The sequence below is a fragment of the Cupressus sempervirens genome, chromosome 2 (genome assembly GCF_028749045.1).
Source record: "Cupressus sempervirens isolate cs-2001-9-10 chromosome 2, ASM2874904v1, whole genome shotgun sequence".
In the NCBI taxonomy this organism is placed as follows: domain Eukaryota; kingdom Viridiplantae; phylum Streptophyta; class Pinopsida; order Cupressales; family Cupressaceae; genus Cupressus; species Cupressus sempervirens.
The window spans coordinates 602,515,855-602,540,189 of record NC_143119.1 but is presented as its reverse complement, the minus strand read 5'-3'; the positions used below and the strand labels follow the sequence as shown (position 1 = coordinate 602,540,189).

Genomic DNA, 24,335 nt, shown 5'->3' with positions numbered 1-24,335 from the left:
TGTTTGTTATTGTTGTAATTTGTATGTTCTGTCAATGCAAAAAATTAATGTCTTGAACCACCAATAATGCAAGCTCTTTGGAGTCATTAAGTTAAAAGAATTGAGTAGCCATTCCCTAAGATTTGATAGTAACCAAAGGAGGAACACTACAGCGATACCAGCATTCTCAACATTCGGGTTGTGCACCAACTGTTTGGATAAATTCTTCAAGTAAAATTTAGTTTCTTTTATCAAATTTAAGGGGAGGGATATTACAGTGGTATCAGAGCCACAAGACATGCTAACTTGTGGGTAAGTTATTATGTTGCAGGCTGGTTTTATAAAGGAAAATGTTAGATACGCATGAATAGGAAACCTTATAAATTTAGTCACCTTCGACCTGAACGAATAGGATCTTCAAATCAGATTGACATTGAGGACAGTTATACAGTTGATGAGGATTTAACATTTGGAACAAGCTTACAGGTTGAACAGGGTGAACAAGTTGAACAAGTACAACACACTCAAATGGCTCATAATGAGAATGAACAAGAATGGGAAGTGAGGGAAACCTTGCAAGCTATTAGAGATGGACAAAATGCTAGCTCCAGCTCACAGGAGAGCACCAAGTCATCACAAGTGGAGGTGGTAGTGTGGCAAGATCACCCCGAGCTACTAGGGCCCCCACACAAAATATTGACAGGCCACTGATGCCCATTTTTGTTGAAAATAATGCCGAGGAAGCAGCAGCCCAACCCGCTGCACCAAGCTTACTTTCCGGATAATGTTATGGTTGTGTATGATGAATGGGATCTGTTCCCTGACCAAATTAAACAGAATCTGACTTTTGTTCAATACATGAATCAGAAAAGAGAGATAGAGACCACAATAGCATAGGAGGCCTAGGGCACAAAATAGGGACTTGAAGCATGCCATGAACAAGTTATCTCTTCCCACTTTTGATGGCAACAGTAAGACATCCTCTAGTGTGGGTTCACAAGCTAGACACCTACCTAACACTTAAGCCCATGTCAGAGACAAAAGCCATTAGATTCACCACAATGCATTTAGAGGGAGCAAAATATGATTGGCGGTATCATGGGTTGGTCAACCAAGATCATGGTCTCATTACATCTCACAAGAATTTCAGCTCTAAGCTGATCACCCGTTTTGATAGGAAGGAAATTGAGGTCTACTATAGGGATTTGGCGCAGTTGCAAAAGGGTGGATCTCTAGATGACTTCATTGATGAGTTTTAGCAGATCTCAGTGATGGTTCTGGATATGATAGAACAGAGGAAGGTAATGTTGATCACTAAGGGCTTAGAGGTTTGGTCAAGGTCCTTAAACCAAACACTTTGGATGATGTCACTAAGATTGCATATGATCTAGAATCACCTTTTTCGATATTATAGCCTCCTACGAAACCTTATAAGGGATCTACTTTGTTCCAAAAGAACAAGAACCAGCATAAGAGTACCCCTCCTAGATTGGACTTTGAGACTCGAAGTGAACTTAGGAGGAAGAAGCCATGCTTCACTTGTAGGGAGCCTTGGACATTAGATCACAGATGCTTTAGCAAAGGTGAAATACATTATGTCGAGGTTCTGTCAGAAGAGGAGGATGAGCAACAGGAGGGCAGCGATTTTGATGGCAGCAATGAGGAGGAGAATGAGGAGCAGCCTCCTAAAGAGAGGAAGAAGAAATCCACTTCAGAACAGTCTCCTATCATAGCCTCCCTTTCTAGCAATCCCATGGGTCACCCCTTTCGCTCGAAAGATGTAGTTAGAGGGCAACGCATTGTGTGCCTTTTCGATACAGGTGCACCGTACATCACATAACTTCATAAGCACGCATTGGGTTTCAAAGAGGAAGTTACAAGTTGATGACACACCCAAGTTTGAAGTTAGAGTAGGAGGCGATAGATTAAGGTGCACAGGGAAAGTGTTAGGACTATCAATTCACTTTGATGACTTCCTTCTAGAGGAAAAATTTTATGTTGTTGATTTGGATGGATTAAACACCATGTTGGGAAGACAATGGTTGCAGACTATTGGCAAGTACACAGTTGATCATGATAAGATGCAGCTACAATTTTTATAGGATGGCTAGTAGGTAATTCTAAGGCCATGCCACAGAGTGTACCCAAGTTGATTTCAGCTCAAAGGGTGGAGGCTATTATGAGGCATGATGACATGGAGTGGACAGCACACTATTTCATTTCCTCTAAGGCGACATTAAATTCGGGACAGCAGCTTCATGTTGACATTCAGTCGGTGCTTAATAAGCACAAGAGGGTTTTTGACGACATACCCTTGGGCATTCCCCCAAACAAATGATTTGAGCATATCATTGAGTTAAGGAGGGTGCCAAACCTGCCATTACCACTCCTTATCGTCATCCTAGGCACTATGAAGAAGAAATAGAAAGGACGATTAAGGAATTCTTGGATATGGGACACATCAGACCTAGCTCCAACCACTTTGTTTTTTCGGTAGTTTTGGTGAAGAACAAGGATGGCACTCTTTGCATGTGTATTCATTACCGTGCTCTCAACAAGAGGACCATTAAGAATAGGTATCCTATTCCTTGCATTGATGAGTTACTAGATGAATTACACAGGACAGTCTATTTCTCGAAGATAGATCTTAGATCTGGATACCATCATATAAGGGTTCGTAAGGACAATGTGCATAAGACAACTTTTCGATGTCACTATGGACACTATGAGTTCTTGGTTATGCCATTTAGGCTCACCAATGCGCCGGCCACATTTCAATCATGCATGAACCATATTTTTATAAAACAATTGCACAAGAGTGTGTCGGTATTTTTTGACAATATCCTGGTTTTCAGCTAAACTTGGGAGGAGCATTTGCAACACCTAGATGAGGTACTTAGCATTATGGAGCATCACTCATTGTTTGCGAAGGAGTCGAAGTGTGAGTTCGGATTGACTGAGATTCCTTATCTTGGACACGTGATTGGTGCAAATGGGGTGAAGAGACAAAAGGAAAAGATACAGGCAATCCTAGATTGGCCACCTCCGAGGAATGTATCAGATTTGAGGGGCTTCACCGGTACCAAAAGAATCACCATATCCTTTTAGCAGAAATTTATTGTTGACACAAGTCATTAGATTATAAGGAGTAAAAGAGGCATCTTTCAAATTGCAACACTCATTTATTTAGGATTCCCAAGAGGATAAAGTGGTGTGAATTTCATATCATAACAAATGCCAATTGAGATGCTAGAAGAAACTACAAATCAGACTTTCACATACATATAAGGACTCACATCATGAAGGATATCATTGGATATTATCTCCAAAATAATAAGATAAGTATTGTCCTTATATTTTTCTTGTCAACCTTTTCTTTGTATTTATATGTGAGAAATTTCCCTTGTTCTTCTCCTTGTTCCTTGAGAATGTTTTTTTTGTGATCCCCACGATGATTCTTTGCAAAGAACAGAAATAAGTTTGTCATAATTGAATACGATGCAAAAAATTGTTCAATAATATATGAGTGGGAACTTCACATTGTGGGAGGGAAATGGTAAACAATGTTCTATTCCCACTTGAACCATCTTTAAAGGGAAGATGTTCCATTCATGTGCACATAAGTACTTGTTATCTTTGAGTATTATATTTAGCTACTCACTATATTCTCTCTTAATTGTATTTCTATAAAAATTGGTTTGCCTTAATTTTTTCCTTTATGATTAAGGATGTTCTAGTAGGAAAAGAAGGTTGGTACTTAACAAATGCTACTGAATATTGTGCAGACTCAATCAAATGATAGTAGCTCCAAAGATGTTGAAGATCAAGATGGATCAAGTGAGGCTCGTGAAGCAAATATCTTTGATGATTGAGATTATGAGATCCTTCTACATTAAGAGGGAATATGACACTTCTTCTAAGGCAACGCGGGAGCTTAGAAGATTGATACTCAGAGGAAGTCTAGAAATACATGTGTGTGACTGCATGATTTTGATGGGACTACTCCTATGTATATCATAAAGAAGTGATGACTTATCACCAAAAAATCATAAAATTGATATCAAATTCAAATGGAGTTTGAAAGGCATCCTTGGATGAAGAGAGTTTCAAAGGGAGTAACTACAGGACCTAACTTCCCAGGATCATTGTTCAGAGGGAGAACTTTTGAGGTGCAATCTTTTGTGAATAATATCTTCTCTATGAGGAGAAGTTCTAAGTTATGCTCCATGGGGATGCGTTTCCTGGGGTTTTACCCTCGTACCCGTACCGGGGACGAAACGAGGACGCGGGGACGGATTTTGGCCGTCCCTTGAGTCGTCCCCTTTTGAAAAATTCAGAAACGTCCCCGAAACGGCCAATTTTTTTTAGCAGGAAACTTGGGGACGGCCAGCAGTATCGGGGACGGTTTTGCCGTCCCCTATCCGTCCCCGAAACTGCTGGCCGTCCCCTTTTTTCCAGTCAATCTGGTAAAGGCAAACCATCCCCAAAAAAACATTTTTTTCTAATTTTTGTTGTTCGTGTGGCCCCTAGTCATCTTAAAGACATAATAACAATATGCAACCCATATTTGGTCCATTAAAACACTAAGTCTTCTACTCATTTTTTGATTTAACATACTTACTAAGAGGAAGGAAAAAAACATAAGAGCAATAGCAGCAATGAGCAAAGATTGTGTTTAGTGAGGAAAGATTGCATTTGGTATTTACTATTTACTAACTATTTTAGTTGGACTTCTCTTTATTTCATTCTGATTTCAGCATGATACTTGAAGCCTTTAGGCATTTTACTTTTTGCTATCTATGTATGTGATATTGTTATAATGGAAGCACTTAGTATTTGCCATTTGATAATATTCCATGTATTTATCTTCTAAAATGTCTATGGTAAATGGTTTATCAATGTTATGATATACATATTTGAATTTTGTCTCTATATTAAAAAAATTCCCCTATGTTTTTAATCGCCGTCCCCTAATGTCCCGTCCCCTAAATTTTGGCTTCGACCCGTACCCGTACCGGAAACACATCCCCGTCCCCTAAAACGTCCCCGTCCCAGAAAATCCGTGGAACATAGGTTCTAAGTGAAATTCCTTGTAATGCATTCTTTTTTATGAGAGAGAATTGAGGTGAAGGCCTTTGTACCACCCTTTGACTTGGTTCATGGTGGTTACTATTTCACATATGATATGTAATGAAAGGTGACGATCTTTCAGTGACATATATAAACAAAAGGTAACCATTGTAAGGTGACGATCTTATTAATGGTAGACCTGTTATCATGACAAACTTCATTAAGTTGTCCTAAAGTGTTGGAAGTCATGATAACAAAAGTATCATGATCAGACAGAAGGTAACCAATTGTAAGGTGACAATCTTATAAATGGTAGACTTGTTATCATGACAGACTTCATTAAGTTATTGTCCCAGAGTGTTGGAAGTCATGATAACGAATGTATCATACTTCATTAAGTTGTGTTAGTACCCAATATGGTCAGAATTTTAAAACTTGTAATTTTTCTTGTTTTTGAACCACTTCGAACTGAAGTTCGAAGTAGTTCAAAGTGGTTCAATGATTCAAATAACCCGGCCTGCAGGTTCAACATTCGAAGTAGTTCAAAGTGGTTCAATGATTCAAATAACCCGGCCTGCAGGTTCAACATAAGCAATTTTCAGATTGGTCCTATGGGTTCAGAATACAGCGATTCAAATGCTCTGCTCCAACTCATGATAATTCAATGAGCCTACAGGCTTATTGGTTTGATGTGGCTTATTCTATGTTCAGAAATGTTCATGGGCTATGACAGGTTTGAAGCAGTTCAAATGGGTTCGAAAATGCAGATTTGTTAATTCAGAATGGTTCAGAAATTGTGTTCAACTTAATACCAAAATCCAATCTCTATTCCTAATTCAGTTTCAATCAGCTCAACAATTTCAAAAGATGCAAAAGTGCAGATCAAGACGAATATCTGGTTTGAAGGATTTAATTGCAAAACTTCAAGTGCAGAGTTTTGAACCACTTCGAACTGAAGTTCGAAGTAGTTCAAAGTGTTTCAAAATAGTTCAATTTGCTCATATAGGTTTAATTATCTATTTTGAGAGGTTCACATGTATGATTTAGTGGTTTGGTTGAAAAGTTCAAAGTGGTTCAAAGTGATTCAGAGATCAGGTTCAAATGTCAAGTTCGATGGTTCAACAAGTTCGATGGCATGACAGTTCAAAATCACAGTTTTGTATACTGATAAACAGTGACTTGTAACTTTTCACCCGGGCATAATTTCATGAATCGCTCTGGTGAGAACATAACTGACTAGTCTAGCACCAGCATATCCGAAAATGAAGAAGATCCAACGATGCAATCACAAGTTCAGAAGAGTTCATCCCATAGGTTCAAATGAGTTCGAATGGTTCAAACAGGTTCAATGGGTTCGATTATTCTCGCAGTTTTATATAACTCCACTCAATCTTCAATAACTTTTGACTCAAACATAATTTTCTCAATCGCTCCAGTCAAGTTGTGTGGAATTAGGATCTCACCAACATATCTGAAAATGAAGGAAATCCAACAGTGGAATAATTAGTTATGGCCCCCACATCGAGACCCATTTGACTGTCAAAATAAATCCGCCCAGCAACAAATTTTTATTATTATTTTGGACTGATTTATTCATTTGCTACTTGTCCAAATATGCTAAGATGACATTTGATTTAGTGAAAAACCTTTAAAAGCTAAATGTCATAAAAATCAAAGAAAATCTATCAAGGAAGGTGAAGAGAAACGGTTTCAAGATTCAGTTATGGAAACTGAAAATTTTTCATAGGAGATGAAAAGATAATAAATAAGCCAGTAGCAGAAAGAGCGGGGGTTCCACTTCTTTCGGTGCCGGAGACTTTGATGCTACAAAATAGAACAGTTGAGCCAGGGGGTTACGTAGATTTTTCTCTCCGAGACTGTAGACTTGGTGCTACAGCCAAGAGGGAAACTTTCCCAGATTATTTCCAGCATTAGCCCATTTTCTTGTGAGGGTCATGAGGAGCAGAGTCGGGTTTTTCTTTCTTTCTTTCTGAACTGTGCGTCAGGAGTAAGAGAGTTGTGTTTTATTTTAAAATGCAAAGAAAAACTTTAGATTCTATTAATGGTGATTGTAATAGCAAATGCATCTTTATGTTTTTTTTAGAGGGGGGAGACTTGAAAGTTAATTGTTTGTTAAAACTTTGAGTTTGAGCAATCTACTTTCCACTAATCGTGATCTTTGTGTCACTTTAGTTTTTTTTGAAATATGTTGTTATATCTCCAAATTTTCATTTTTGCACTTTTTCAAGATGGATAATGTATTTCTTGATTCCGTCTTTTGTAGCATGTCAGGGTGAATGGATTTTGTGTCATTTACCATTTAATTTCATGTAGTTGTATGGTTTTTCCCGCATCTACGCTATATTTAAGGGTAGATGTTTGATATCCTTTTATGCTTTCTAGTAAAAGCATTCACATTTAATTCATTGAATATTTCATACGGGGAGCTGTACCCGATAAAATTCAAAGGAAGGTTATCAATCCCATGATAACCTATCCAACTGTTAGTGTAGGTTTCTTCTTTCACTTGGGCATTCAGGGTCAGATTTGCACACATTTTCTCGAAGGACAATTTGTTCACTAACAAGTTGTTAACCCAGAGTGCCAGAGATCGTGATACTTGTCACGATAGAGACCATGACCTTGTGATTTCTTGTTATCTGATAGACTATATTAAATTGTTATCCTGGAGTGTTGGAAATCAAATGACTCATATCCTTCTAAGATATAACATATTCTTTTGGTAAGCATCAAGGATTTGATGCCAATGCACATACCAAAAGAATATGCGTATGATGAATATCATATGATTGATATTTCTTGTTGAATCATACTTCGGATTATATTGAAATATAACATCTAGGTTGATGGATTTATGTTGATATCCTTAAATGTGTCATTTCAAAATATCATATTGAGATGATATCTCTCCATATTCTTGAGAGCATAATGTGTTCTATAAATCCTTCGTAGCTAAGAGGGACTATTAAAGTTGTAGCTTCAGTCAGATCAATTCAATCTAAAATATATTATTGTTATTGGTAAATCATCATTTCCTATATATACTTATTCATGTAATAATAATATATATTATTATATACTATTATAGTATATAATATATATATATACATATTCAGTCGGATTAATTCGATTTGAGATACATTGTTGTTATCAATAAATCATTATTTTTCTCTATATACTATTATTACATTAATAAGTATATATAGGAAATAATGATTTACCAATAACAACAATGTATCTCAGATCGAATTAATCCGATTGAAGCTACAACTTTAACAGTGCTAACGGGAATGCAATCTTCCATCCCAAATTTCTTCAACATTTCTTTGATATATTTACCTTGAGAAATGAATATTCCTTTACTTGTTTGTTCTATTTGCAATCCAAGAAAGAAAGATAATTCTCCAAGCATGGACATTTAAAATTCCTATTGCATGTTCATGGAAAATTCTTTACACATTTTATCACTTCCTCCTCCAAATATTATGTCATCCACATATACAACTACTATCAAGAGTTTGTCATTTTCAATTTTAATGTATAGATTACTATCTGTCATTCCTCTTTTGAGACATTGATTCTGAAGATAATCATCTAATTTAGAATACCAAGCTCTTGGAGCTTGTTTTACTTTGTAAAGTGCTTTTCTCAATCTACCTACTTGATCCTCTTTTTCAGAAAGTGTAAATCCTTTAGGAAATTCAACATATACTTCCTCTTCTAAGTCTTGATTAAGGAAAGCTGATTTTATATCCATTTGGTAAACTTTGAATACTTTATGACTTGCAAATGCTAGGAACATCCGGATTACTTCCAAACTTGCAAGTGGAGCAAAAGTCTCTTCAAAATCCACTCCTTCAACTTGAGCATAACCTTTACAGACAAGTCTTGCTTTGTTCCTAGTGACTTCTCCATTTTCATTCATTTTATTCTAAAACACCCATTTGGTTCCTATGACATTTTTATCTTTTGGCCTTGGAATGATTTCCCAAGTGTTGTTTTTCTCGATATGGTTCAATTCTTCCTCCATAGCTTTTACCCAATGCTGGTTTTCATTGGCTTCTTTGAAGTTGTTTGGTTCTACTTTTGATAAAAGACAAAGGTATGCATGCTCATCATTGTTTTTTTTTTTCTTCATATTTGAACTTCTTTTTCTAGACCTCTCCTATTACCAAGTCTTCTGGATGATTTCTTTGGACAAATTTTGATGGTGTTTTTGCTAGTGTTTTTAAAGCAGTTTTTGTTGGAATCTTTAAAGGAGTTTTTGCTGGTGTCTTCAAAGGTGTTTGTTCAATTTCTTCTTCATCTTTTGGATCTTCTTCTTCTTGACATGTACTTGGTATTTCTGCATTTTCTTTTATCTTTTCAAATCCTTCATCAATTTTTACATTTGTGCATTCAACAATCTTGTGAAGTCTTTTATTGTAAAATCTATATGCTTTATTTTTAGATGAATATGCAAGAAAGATTGCTTCATCTACTCTAGCTTCAAATCTGCCCATGTCATCTTCATTCCTTCTTATATAGCATGTACTTCTAAAGATTCTAAAATATTTGACTGACATTGGTCTTTCTTTCCATAATTTGTAAGGTATCTTGTCATAATTTAGTCTTATTTTTGCACAATTCAAAATGTAGACTGATGTATGAACTGCTTCTTTTCAACATGTATTGGCCATATTAGATTCATTAAGCAATGCCCTTGATTCTTGAACCGTCTTGCTCTTTCTTTCAAACATTCCATTTTGTTGAGTTGTTCTAGGTACTGAAAGTTGTCTTTTTATTCCATTCTTTTCACAATACATATCAAATTCATGTGATGTAAATTCTTCGCCTCTATCCATTCTAAGAAAAATATTTTTGTATTCATTTCATTTTCAACAAGTTCTTTGAAGGCTTTGAACTTATCAAGTGCTTCTGATTTTTCTTTTAGGAAGGCTACCCAAGTCATTCTAGAGTAGTCATCAGTAAATAACATGAAATATCTTTCTCCTTGAAGACCTTTTGTCCTAGATGATCCACATAAATCTGAATGCACAAGTTCAAGTGGCTTTGATGTAGAGTACTTCTTAGTTTTGAATGTGCTTCTTGTTTGCTTTCCTAGTTGACATTGTTTGCAAATGGTGTTTGAAGGTTTTGATAACTTTGGTATGTCTCTTTCAGCTCCTTTACGACTAATTCTGACCAAGTTGTCAAAGTTTAAATGCCCCATTCTTTTGTGCCACAGCCAATATTCATCTTGTTGAGCTAGGAAACAATTCTCGTTTTTCATCTCTTGTAGAATGTATAAGTTATTTTCTGTTCGATTTTCATTAGCCATCAATTTCCCGTCCTTAATTTCACACCCTTTAGGATGAAATATTACATAATGACCTTGATCACAAAGCTGACTTACACTTAGTTTACTTTTAAGCCTCTTACATATAGGCCATCCTTTGTTTTGGATTTTCCATGATCTAGACTAAGAGTTCCTTTTATTTTTCGTTTTGTGCTATCACCAAATTTTACAGATCCATCACAAATTGGTTCAAATGAAAAGAATTCTCTCTTCTCCCCTGTCATGTGTCTTGAACACCCACTATCAACATACCATCTTTCTTATTCTATGCATTTAAGGCTATTTGAACAAATAGAGACTTTACTTTCTTATTCCAAACCTTCTTGTTAGTGTGATTTTCTTTCTTTGCTAGATTTGTGTGAAAAGTTGTTCTACATTGATGTGCATCATGTCCAAAGTTATTACAATTTGAACATAGGACATCAAGATCAACCAATGCAGCAAAAGAATTGTGATTCCTAAAATTTGAAGAGTTCTTTTCTTTGCTTCTACAGTTTAGTGCTTTATGACCAAACTTGTTGCAAGAGTAGCAATATCCATTGAAGGTGTACAAAAAATATTGTCTATGATATGGCACTTTCCAATCATTCATATGATGTTGTGTTGTTCTACATTCTATTACGCTGTGCCCAAAAAGGTTGCATGAATAACAATAACCATGAAACGTTAATGAGGTTTGTGCACATCCTTGACTTTGTCTTCTTCTTTTGATGTATTGTTTTCCGCAACTTTATCACCTTCTTTGATGAATCCTTCGAAAGAATTGATACTATTTGAATTTCTTTTGAAACCAACTACTGTTTTGCTGGAAGAGGGTTTTTGACTGTCTATGATTTCAGTTAGGATTTCTACACTTGTCTCAAACTCAATATTGTCCTTCAGTTTGATGGTGCTTTCCTCCAATTCTGTTTTCAATTTTTCAATTTCTAATTCCAATTTGACACATTCTTCTGTTTTGGATTTCAGCTTATCTTCAACCTCTTTCATTTCTTCATTGAGAGCTTCTAGTTTTTCTTCTGATTCAGCTTTACATTTGGCTATTTTCTTCTTTAGCTTTTTATTTTCCTTATATGCATAATGGAGTTCTTCAAAATCAACCTCACCATCCTCATCACATGATTCGTCTTCTTCATCCTCATGATTATCACTAAAATCAGCTTCAGCCATAAAGAGAACTTCATCCTCCTCATCACTTGGCCAATCCTCACTATCTTCATCCACTTCTTTTGAAATTGTTTCCTTTTATTAAATTTGTTGTTCTTTTTCCATTTCTTCTTTTTGAAAGCTTCATTTTCATCTCTGCTGGAGTCGCTATTGTTAAAAGGACATTTAGATGTCTAGTGGCCAGGCTTTCCGCAATTAACGCATTAGAACTTTACTTTGTTTTTTCCATTCTTTCCCTTTTGCTATCTCAAGAAGCAAGCTGCTTCTTTGTCTGATACATTATCCAAGCTCTCATTTCACATTTGTTTTTTGCTTTCATTTTCCTTAGATGCTTTAAATGCTATTTCTTTCTTTGATTCATTGCTTCCGATTCTCATTTCATAAGCGATAAGAATTCAATGCAATTCATCTTTTGTCAATTTATCTAAATCTTTTTGTTCTTCAATTACAGATATTTTAGAATTCAACTTCATAAGTAGCGATCCTAAAATATTTTCAACTACAAGACTTTGTTTTACGTCCTCACCAAGAGCTTGCATAGAATTGACAACATCATCTACATGATCAAGAATAGTGGCTATATTCTCATCTTCCTTCATGTTGAGACTTCCAAATACTTTCCGATGACTTTGAAGTTTGGATTTGTTTACATTCTCGGTTCCTTCATAAACATTTTTCAGCTTGTCCCAAATGTCCTTGGCCGATCTATAATACATAACTTTTGAGAATATTGATTCGGAAAGATTGCATGTTTTTCTTTGGCATTGTTTTCACATTTTCTCTTTCTAGATGTATCTGTAGGTGGGTTTTGCTGCAGTGTATAACCATCTACAACTGATTACCAGACATCGAAACCAATAGCCGTTGGATAAATTTCCATTTTTATAGAATGTACCGTCTTTGATACCTATTGAAGAGCACACGATTATACTGAGAGGGTGGGTGAATCAGTATGATAACAAATTTTACAATTTAAAACTTTTATCTAAACAATTGCCACATTAACCAAATTAGACAATTATGCACTTGAATACAATAGCACAAGATTTACATGGAAACATGGAAACCCAATGCAGGAAAAACCACGGCAAAATATTTGCCTTTATATATCTTTGATCTTTTACAAAAATTATAGGCTCCAACCTCGATTTTACAAGCACTAACCTGCTAGAAGCTACTTCACAGGCTTCAACCCACAAGAAGACCTACTCCCACTTTTGATGTTAAATCTGGAACTCCACCTCTGTCTTTGTTGCTTTTACAACTGATGATGGAAACTATGTGATTTCTTTTGCCTTGAAGTCAGCCAATCTTTTTAAATACACACACACACACATTTTAAAGAAGTGTGAGTAGTGCCAAATATATATATATATATATATATATATATATATATATATTTTTTTTTTTTTTTTAATTTATTTATTTATTTATTTCCACTCCTCTCATCCAAGCTGCTCAAAACTGCTGACTTGTTAAATTAAAATTATTTATTCATGTTCTATATCTTGTATATCTTAGGATGTGACTTTTCAAATTAAAAAGTCATGTCACTTGATCGCATCATTTTATTAACAAGAGACACAATGCATCAAAGTTCCCACCAATAGAAAATAGAAAAGTATTTGAATATGGCAAGGTCACCGAGAGACGGGGAGACTTCAAGGTCTCCGGTACTGGTACAGGTACCGGTATGGCAATTTTTCAAATAGGAGACGGGCGTACTTGGAGACGGCAATTTTTATTTTTTTAAAATTTTAATAGGTTAAAGAGTCTAATACTAAAAGTAAATACAAGATTTGAAAATAGTAAATACTGTAAGGCTAAAGTAAATAATAATACTAATGTCACATTAAAAATTAAAATAGACTAATAGAGTCAAAGATTTCAAAACTCACATGATCACAATATTGTATCTCATAGACATATTTGTTTTTCGAATATTGCATATGATCACCATCATATCAGATTGATAATCGCTGAGATTATCATTACATATTCAAATTTTAAATTTAAAAAAGTATAGTTTGATGCTGAATTGCCAATATGCAAACAAAAATGAACACTTTGTACAATAAACAAAAAATAGAAATATATCTAGTATTAATATGTCGATGGTACTATCATCTACTCCACAAGGTTGTGATCATCCATCTCAAGGTCTTCAGCGATCATGCTCTCCAAAAAATCATCTCTCCAAAAATATTTGAAATGATTTAATCATTTAAATTGTTGAATAAAAATATTTTTTAAAAAGTGTTTCTAATGTTTTTAAAGTTATTAATTTATTAAATAAAATATATTAAATGATTTAATCATTTAAATTGTCGGTGGTCTTAATTTTTGTATTAAAAACATTCAAATGAGGGCTAAAATATATAAAATTATTTAATATTATATTTTACATTTATATTTTACCAAGAGACTTCGGGGAGACTTCACTTTTTGGATTAGGAGACGGGGAGACTTCAGGAGACTTCGTCATGAAGTCTCCAACCTTTTTTGAGGTCTCCGGAGACGCGAAAAGTCTCTGAGACGTGTCTCGGTCTCCGAGACGCAACTTTTAAGGGGGAGACGGGTCTCCCGGTAACCATGGAATATGGCCATAGAGGTAGAGGGAGAAATATAAAGAACAAAATTAGGATGTGATTTAGATATTTAAGAGTATTATATTAAAAAAATAAGAAATATTTTTAAAATATCTTAAAAATAACAAATTTGAAATGAAAGATATTATATTAAAACTTCTTTGTATATATATAATATTTAATTCTTAAATGTATAAGTATATATGCTACTAATCTTTTGGAGGCCTAATTTATGAAGTCTTTGTTTGTGTTTTCTCAATAATCATGGTGTATTTTTGTTTTCTCAAAAATCATGGTGAGTTTATACAAAGTTAATTAAAAGAAGATTTTTCCAAGAAAATCTGAATAGCTAAAATTTATTACCAATGTAATCATATTATGTTTATAAGAGAGAGTGTGACCAAAATTTATTACCAATAGAATTGTGTTATGTTAATAAGAGAGTGTGTTTTACAATAAGTTATTATTGATATATTTAAATAATATATATATATATTAAATTAATAATTTTTATCAATAAAATATATTACACTTCATTATTTAATATATGATATAAAGTATCATGATATCCTTTTCATAACATAACATAAAATTATTAATATAAAAATTAGATATTACATAGGACCAATAACCATATACAAATATATTTCGATAAATAATGTAAATTATGTTTTAAACCAATATTTTTACATTTGTAATTAACTAACCAAAGAGAATAATTGTAAAATGATATTCTATAAATATTTTATAATTAAAAATAAATATTTACTTAAAGAATTAATATATTGTAAAAGAATAATAAGAGAAACAAATATAAAAATACATTATTAAATAATAAGTAATATTAGATGATTATTATATTATTTATTTATTTTTAAATTAAAAATATAAATATGTTATATCTATAAAAAAAAAAATTCAAATGAATTATGACAATTTATTTTATATAGATTATCTCATACATAATTGTATATAAGATATTAAGAATTTTTTTCTTTTCATCAATCTGATTACATAATCTTCCACGGACTTGTAAGAAATCTTAATTTCAGAACCTAAAGTTTCCCTTCATTTAAAATGATTAAAAATAATTAATCAACAATTCTTTTGTGCCATCAATTTAAGCATACATTTACAAAAATTTATTACCAATTTTATTAAAAATTCCCCAACAAGATGCCCACTTTGTTGCCACTAAACAATATAAGGGAAAAATTTTGTTCAACATACACAAACACATGGCACATGACTCACTAAAGCCCAAAAAGCATGAATTGGGCTGGGTTAAATGCATTTAATATTTCATCTTGATGTATAAGCACTTTGATTTTCACAGAAAGAAAAATACTTCATTTAGGAGTCAAATACATAGTGAACCATTGCCAAAAGTAAAACAACGATGACGTGAATGGATGAATGAATGCCAAAAAGAACAATTACCAAGAAATTTTTATAGTGAATAAATAAGTGACATGACGTAGGGTAACCTGGCTCATAAGCTTGCTAACACGTCTCAGACAAGTGGCACTAAATTTAAGATAAGTATTAATGCAGTGACATCATGCTTATTTTTTTGTATTTTTTGTTGAGCAAAATTAAATTTCGCCCCTACTAAAAATAGTATGGTCCAATGAGATTCAAAATAAAAGAGATTTATATAATCATATAAAATTAAAAATAATAATAGACTATAGAATTTGTGTTAATTTTTTAAATCTTGTAATAGGATTGGTTGAATTAATTGAAAAATGAAACTGAATGGATACAATAGTATCCTACCTTTGGCAGGAACTAATAACATATTTCTTTGTTATAATAAACTCTTGCAAGATATGCTATCAGCATTCACGAAAGACTTATATCCATTTTCAATACCAATTGTAACCTCTGTAATCATTGTGTGATTAACAACGGCAAACACACGTATTTGATGATAAGCTTTACAGGATTATCGGGAGTGTTCTCCCATCCATATCTACTAATATGTTTGTAATGTTTTGCCTTCTTTATAAAGTCGTTGCTTTGTGCGGCCTCCTTAAATTTAGCTAATATGCTGACTTCAAACCTTAACGTCATGTGTATAGATATCATATATTTCACCTATGGGGATTCTCGCATGATTTTTTTGTGCCGGAATTATGGTAGCCTTTATCAGGTTAAACCAATCTTACTCTATTGCTGGTATGTATATGCTACCGTTGCCAATTCTGATCACTTCTCATAATATATGACTTATTTATTTGTGCAATGATCACCATTTCAATATCTTCTTTTGTCAGCTTAATATTTGCATGATATGTCTATTTTCTAATATGTATCTCCAATTCGATGCCAAGACTAAATATGTGACCTTCATCAACGGAGTGCATATTTTCCATTTTATTCTATCGGGCTTTCCAAAAATATATCACCTATTGTAACATCTTCCTGCATAGAGACATCACCATACAACTTGATACTCTTTTTAATATATATGGAGTCCACTATACCTGTCGTCTATCTTGATTATTTTATCAGCGTTCATTGATATGATATGATATGATAGATTTTAATGACGTCCACAAGGCTAAAGTAGCCTATGGGACCTACACAATCACCCCCCCAAGGCAAGAGCGGAACTAATCTAGTTGCAAAGTTTTGGTTAACTTATCTCTCCTTCTCTGATGTTTGATAATTACAGTCGTTCTCTTCACTTGATCTTCCTCGAATAAGCAGTTGAAGTCCTTGTTCTATACTATCTCTGTATAACTAGATCTAATATCACTGTATGTCAGGCAATCCTTGACAAAGTGTTGCTCCGTCTCTACTGCTCCCATATTATCGAATAAACACGTTCTGTCTGGCCACTCTTCCTCTAGAACTTGCCATCTACCAATTTCACATCGCAGCCAATGTGAACTATTTCTTAGTTGTGCCATCAGCATTTTTGCTTTCCAATTAATAGGTGATGTTATATAGGCCTTTTCATCATGACTAGAAGTGGAGTTCAATTTTTTAATGTAATAAGATTTTTTCCGCCCTATGTCCCTTGTCCATAAAATATTGTGAAATTTTTTCATGACAAACTTCTTTATTTCTTTAATGCTATCCGAGCAAGTATGTATGTTGATATCCCATTTTTGCATCCATTTGTCATTTTGCTTCATCCATGTGTTTTTTCGCCTGACAAGTTTTTCGTCTACAACTAGCTTGGGCCAGCGATGTGCTTCTAGACCTTGGGTTTTCTTTAAATAGCTTAGCATCCGAACCAATGCGACAGCTTCTAATAGAAAGGAACCCACCTCCGCCAATAAGATCTCATACGGCACCGTGGTCTTGACTTTAAGATTGCATGTGATGAAGTGTTTTTGAATTCTTTCTACCTGTACCCATTTTTGTTCGAACATACTACAGCCCCACACTTCACATCCGTAAAGAATAATCGGAATGACCAGCAAACCAAAAAGAGTTTTCATGGTCGTCCAATCCCATAATTTTGCGTTCTTGCACCTATTTTGTAGAGAATATAACACTTTCCAGCCCCCTTGGATCCTTTTTGACCTGCATGTATCCCAATTGAGTTTGTTATGAAAATCTATGCCCAAGTATTTATACTCCTCCACAATCTCAAGAGGGTTACCCTCAAATAGGAACTCATCCTGTATACCCGTATTCTTCTTCAGCGAGAAGATCATAACTTTGGTTTTGCTAGTGTTCACTTGCATTCCCATTTCATGGCAAAAACTTTCTAGTGCTTTCAAGTGTTCTTTCAAACCTTTAGCCGTTCTAGCAAGTATGATGAGATCATCTACATGTAAGAGCAATCTTATCACAAAGTGGGCCAGCTGTACCCCCTCGCCATTGGTCTTGTTTATCCATTTAATTTGCTACTGATTTATGTGTTCTTACTGCTGTGCATGATGAATCGTCTCTCTTCTAACTGAATTTCATGATGACTAAGCAAAACTGATGTTACTTTGCTCCATATTATTTGGATCTGAGCATTGACACTTGCAATAAATTTGTTTCTTAGGTCTTTGATGTATATTTGTGTCTTAGTGTCGTATATTTATATCTTTCTTCGATCTGAGCATTGACACTTGTAATAAATTTGTTTCTTAGTGTCTTTGATGTATATTTATATCTTCATCCTTACTGAAGTTACTGTATTATAAGACTATGGTAGTTTCGATATTGTTACTGTATCTTCATCGTACAGTATTTAAACTGTTTCTTCGCTGCCAGTGATCAATGTAAGCATTTTCTCTTTTAAGTCTTGTTAAAGATGTATCTTGTACCATGACTATTTGTTGTATGAATGATCACTGTAGTTATTATCTTTTATGTGTAATCTTTATTATTTTAATATGTAACCAGATTTAATAAATGACATTATCAATCTCCTGATTGCATTTGACATCAATGATCAATTTTTCTGAATGCCTTTGTCATCAATGACAATATTTCCATCACTACAACCATTATAAGAATCAACACTTCATTACTGAACGATCAATTTCAACAACTAAATGAAATAACACAGACTATAACAACCAAGAAATTGTCGAAAATGATTTAAGCTGAATAAGAATGCCTTTTAAAAACTGTCTCCACCAGTCTTCAAATCAATCTTCAAAAGAGTGCATTCAAGAAGATGTCCATATAAATAGATATCTTCGCACCAGCTTCAATCCACCTCACATCTATGTGTTCTTTGCCCAAGGTTAACCAAACGCAAGCTATTCCAGCAACCACTGACACACAGCTTTCCTTCAAAGCTCAAACACAGTCGCCAACACTTCTAATTACATTTCTCTTAACTTCTTTTTGCTCATTTTAACCAGCGTTGTAATGATATCTCCACAAACTCTTCACAGCACACCCATGACTCTTTCAGATGATTTTAAAAACTCGATGCCCTTGCCTTGCTCTGCTGTAACATCATATGCACTTTCTCAGTGTTAATTTTTAAGTGCCAATTGCCTGCTCACCAAAAAAACACATACATACTCAAACCTTTGTGTCCATAATATTTCTCTCGTAACCTACAAGTAAAGTTTTGTTTGTTTCTCTTCAAATTTTAAAACTGTCACACACACACACACTACTTCTACTAGGTATACAGATATCTAACTTATTAGCAATTCCAAAACCCTCTTATACCAGAGAGTGACAATTATTTATATCATGAGCATGGCACTTCTTCTAAAGCAACACAGGAGCTTAATACTCAAAGGGAGTCTAGAAATACATGTGTGATTGCATGATTCTGATGGGCCTACTCCTATGTATATCATGAGCAAGTGATGACTCATCACGAAAAGATTAGATATCAAATTCAAAGTGAGTCTGACAAGAATCATTTGGGAAGAGAGCCTCTAAGGGATTAACTACTAGACTTGACTTCCTAGGATCATTGTTCAGAGGGAAAATTTTTGAAGTGAAATCCTTTGTGAACGATATCTTCTCTATGAGGAGAAGTTCTAAGTGAAATTTATTGTGATGTGTTCTTCTCTATGAGAAAGAATTAAGGTGAAAGCCCTTATACCACCCTCAAACCTAGTTCATGGTGGTTAATATTTCGCATATGATATGTAATGAAGGTGACAATCTTTGACTGACATATATAAACAGAAGGTAATCATTGTAAGATGACAATCTTATAAATGGTAGACCTGTTATCATGCTAGACTTCATTAAGTTGTTGTCCCAGAGTGTTGAAAGTCATAATAACGAATGTATCATTACAGACTTCATTAAGTTGTTGTCATAGACAGATTAAATTTTTGCAATTGTGTGTTATGAAAGGTGACAATCTTTCATATCTGCAAGGTCACTATTTCAAGGTGATGACCTTATCAATAGTTGATCTATCTCCTAACACCAAAATGTGTTGGAGCAAGTGTTATCATGGTTCTTCCGGCCGGATTTTGCCAGACACCATGAAAATCAAGTGTTATGGTTCTTCAAGCCAGATCTTGCCAAACACCATAACTTAAATTTGTCATAGACCACACTTAAAGTGGTGTTCAAAACTTGTATTTAATTGCTTCAATTCTTTTTTTGCTAAAGAGGGAGTGTTGAGAAATTTAGCCTTATAGTGAATTGAATACCATACTGAGATAATATCTCTTCATATACTTGAGGGCATAATGTGTTCTACAAATCCTCCCTAGCTAAGAGGGAGCTTAAGATTATAGCTTCAAACGGATTGATATTTATTATATATTATATAATATATATGTATATATATATATATATATATATATATATCTGATACTGATTCGTGCCAGTAGGGCCTGGCTTCCGCATCCGATGCGGACGGATAAGGGAAGCCTCCGGATGCGCTGCGAGTGCTACCCGAAAGACACCCGCAGGGAATCCGGGAGCATCCGGACACATCCGCGGGAGTTAGGCGGGAAAACAATAAAATATAGTATATTTTAACTTAAACTTTCATAACAACATGTGACTAAAAGCATTCTTTAAAGTGTTTTTTCACAATAAAACCCTAAAACAACCCTAGAAGACAACATAGAAGCATTCACAAGAGTCATTTTAGAATTTTGTTTGCACTTACAGCCAATCCTTCATTGTGAAGCTAAGTTCAACATTTTCGAAGAGGATCAATCAAAGAGGGAGAGATAGCTTTCTCAAAAAAGTTTAAACCATTCAAGGTAAGTGATCCATTCTTTTCTTGAGTATTTAGATGAATTTTTTTGAGTTTTTGATGATTTTTTTCGAGTTCTTGAAGATTTTTTAAAGTTTTTTTTCAATTTATTTTTTTTGAAAGATATGTAGAAGCAACTTTGGGTATCTATTTTAGTAGTTTTTCTCACTTCTTTCCACTTGTATGCATGTTCATTGATGTTCATAGTTGTTAGGAACTAATTAAAATTTATTTATTTTCTTATAAAAGAGGCCCATTGGACACCACATTTAAAATGGGGGCAAGAGACCACGCTGAAGAAGCTATTGCACGTTGCCTCTATGCGAATGGGCTTTCTTTCAACTTGGTGAGATCACCATATTGGAAGGAAATGGTGGCAGCAATCAAAGAATCACCAGCTGACTACACAAGCCCGGGCTATGTTAGTGTGGCACGTGGTGCATCTAGCGTAAAACCCTAAAACAACCCTAGAAGACAACATAGAAGCATTCACAAGAGTCATTTTAGAATTTTGTTTGCACCTACAGTCAATCCTTCATTGTGAAGCTAAGTTCAGCATTTTCGAAGAGGATCGATCGAAGAGGGAGAGATAGCTTTCTCAAAAAAGTTTAAACCATTCAAGGTAAGTGATCCATTCTTTTCTTGAGTATTTAGATGAATTTTTTTGAATTTTTGATGATTTTTTTCGAGTTCTTGAAGATTTTTTTAAGTTTTTTTTCAATTTTTTTTTTTGAAAGATATGTAGAAGCAACTTTGGGTATCTATTTTCGTAGTTTTTCTCACTTCTTTCCACTTGTATGCATGTTCATTGATGTTCATAGTTGTTAGGAACTAATTAAAATTTATTTATTTTCTTATAAAAGAGGCCCATTGGACACCGCATTTAAAATGGGGGCAAGAGACCACGCTGAAGAAGCTATTGCACGTTGCCTCTATGCGAATGGGCTTTCTTTCAACTTGGTGAGATCACCATATTGGAAGGAAATGGTGGCACCAATCAAAGAATCACCAGCTGACTACACAAGCCTGGGCTATGTTAGTGTGGCACGTGGTGCATCTAGCATAAGTGGAACCATGCTTTGTTCAAATGATCTTTCAGCAGTTGGAGATGACAATGAGAATGTGGATTTTCTTGCGAATCCCTACGATTCAAAGTCAGACTCTGATTGATTGAATCTTCAGACTTCAATCATTTACCATGTTTTTAAATTTTATTTTGTTGGGATCTTCAACATGACCTATTTGAACTTATTGTTTAAGAGTCAAGACTAAACGCTAATGTTGTACAAGCACATATTGATATTGATATATGAATATCATATGAATTTTGAAATATCTTGAATTTTGTTTAAGGGTTCTAGTTAACTGTTAAGTATCATAGATTCATAGTCATATTATGATTTATCAAATGATTTGTTTTTGTGTATTTCTTGCATTGCTTTGCATATATATATATATATATATATTTCCTCTCACATCCGCATCCTTAAAAAAAAAATCCCCGCATCTCGTATCGGCTTCGGAATCCGCATCCGAATCAGTAACTTAGATATATATATATATATATATATATATATATATATATATATATATATATATATATATATATATATATATATATATATATATATATATATATATATATATATATATATATATATATACGGTATATTGTGATTTATATTATTAATATATATTAACTAATAAAGATTAATCATAGAGAGATGTCTCTTAATGAGACGCGTCTCCTCTTATACATATAAGAGATTGGGATCTACATTTGGAATGTACCTATAACAATGGCAGTAAAATTCAATTTGCAGAAACTGATCCATGTTACTTGACAAAAAGTCTGTCAAAATACCTAAAACCATATCCATATCATATTAGGGGTCTTATAAAGTGGTTCTATTCGTGTCCAATACTGTATCTGAATTTGCATCTAGGGGGAATCCTCATTTTGAAGCAACAGTTTGAAACAGTCTGCCATGCCCAACACCATCCATTGATGTTAGCCCATTTTCCAAAACACACCCACCCACATGTGAGGGATCAGTCAAAATGCCTAAAACCCTTCCCAATAGGACACCCCCAACATAAAGATTTGCACTACTATTTTAAGTAGAAAACAAATAGTAGTGCAAAGTCTACAATCAGGATGCACACAAACTCTCATTGATAAAAACAAATTTTTAAAATCATATTATGGTATTAGACCATCAAATGGACAATTGGATCAAATATAATGTCATCTACAAATTCAGCACATTATAAATGGTTTTAAGAATTTCAGCTTCATTCACTTTTAACTATTTTTAATTTTAATATTTTATTTTCATATTATGCTAAGAGTTGTCCCCCTGCTGTCCTCAAAATCAAGAAGATTTTTGCCATCTCTAAAACCCTATCCCTTCAAACCGCATCTACGAAACTCAAAGAAACAACAATAAGTAATGGTGCTTCTCAGTTTTTAAGATAACCAAGAAACACAAGCCAATAAGGGCATTGTGAACTTGCTCTGATACACCTTAGATTCAAGTCCAGATACATTTCCAAAATGTACGAATATGATAGGTGTAGAAATTAAGAGAAATTAAAATAGGAGATGATAAGACTTGAATAAATTTAAAGAATACATCAGAAACAACCAAGTACTTTATATGATAAAGTAAATCCATAGAAAACATAAACATGTTATAGGACAAATGTGAGTCCAATGAAAAACTGACTGCAATAGTAATACTGACCATCAGAGAGCCTCGCCCAGCTGTATAGCATCTATCTACTTAAGAAGAAATTGAGTTACCATTGCAATAAGTCGTTGAAGAGTAAGTCGTTGCTGTTGAGCTTCAACAGCCATCATAGCAGAAGCTGCCTCTTTCCCAAGTGCTGACATTGTAGATATAAGATCTGTCAACTTTGATTCTGCAGCCTGCAGTTTCATTGCATTATCTACTGTTCCACTAGCTTCCTTAGACTTCAGTCGCCTTCCAACCTCTGCTCTCTGCAGAATTTATTTTTATTTTTTTAAACTAATACAATAAAAAGTGATATCAAGCACTAATGACCAAACAAAAAACTAATCCTGATAACCTGAGCTTCCACTTCCTGCCGTATTCGATCATAACGCTGTGTCAAGTGCCGTGCATCCTCCAAAGGTGCTCCCATAACCATTGCACGTAAGGGCTCTGCAACCTATGGAGTTCCACCACACATTAACCAAGTAAAATATAAAAACTATAGCCATTAAAAGCAATACAATTCAACTTGTGGCACTGAAATTCTAAGAGGTTAATCTGCCTAAGAATGTTGTTACCCTTATAAATGCTTAGGCAAACTCACAAGATTAATCAAAAATGAAGAGAATAGTATGTAAATCAACTGTACTAACCTAACATTGACCTGTTAATATTACCGAAATGACCTACTGCTTTAGATGAATTATGCATATGGTATATTAATTATCAGAGACTACAGCATACCTCTGTTAAGATCTTTAACATTGTGGATGATAGTTGTGGATTTG

At 34.1% G+C, this 24,335-nt stretch overlaps 1 protein-coding gene across 2 annotated transcripts in view; it reads right to left on the bottom strand.

The window, feature by feature from the left end:
- Nucleotides 1–24,335, bottom strand: part of LOC149574834 (SH3 domain-containing protein 2-like) — an 88,798-nt gene that overhangs the window by 7,389 nt on the left and 57,074 nt on the right. For both annotated transcript variants that reach the window (XM_089814673.1, XM_089814674.1), the window contains 2 exons: nucleotides 23,903–24,004; nucleotides 23,616–23,813 (listed from right to left, as the gene is read on the bottom strand). In XM_089814673.1, coding sequence (XP_089670799.1) covers nucleotides 23,616–23,813; nucleotides 23,903–24,004 — 300 coding nt within the window. The remainder of the gene's footprint in view (nucleotides 1–23,615; nucleotides 23,814–23,902; nucleotides 24,005–24,335) is intronic.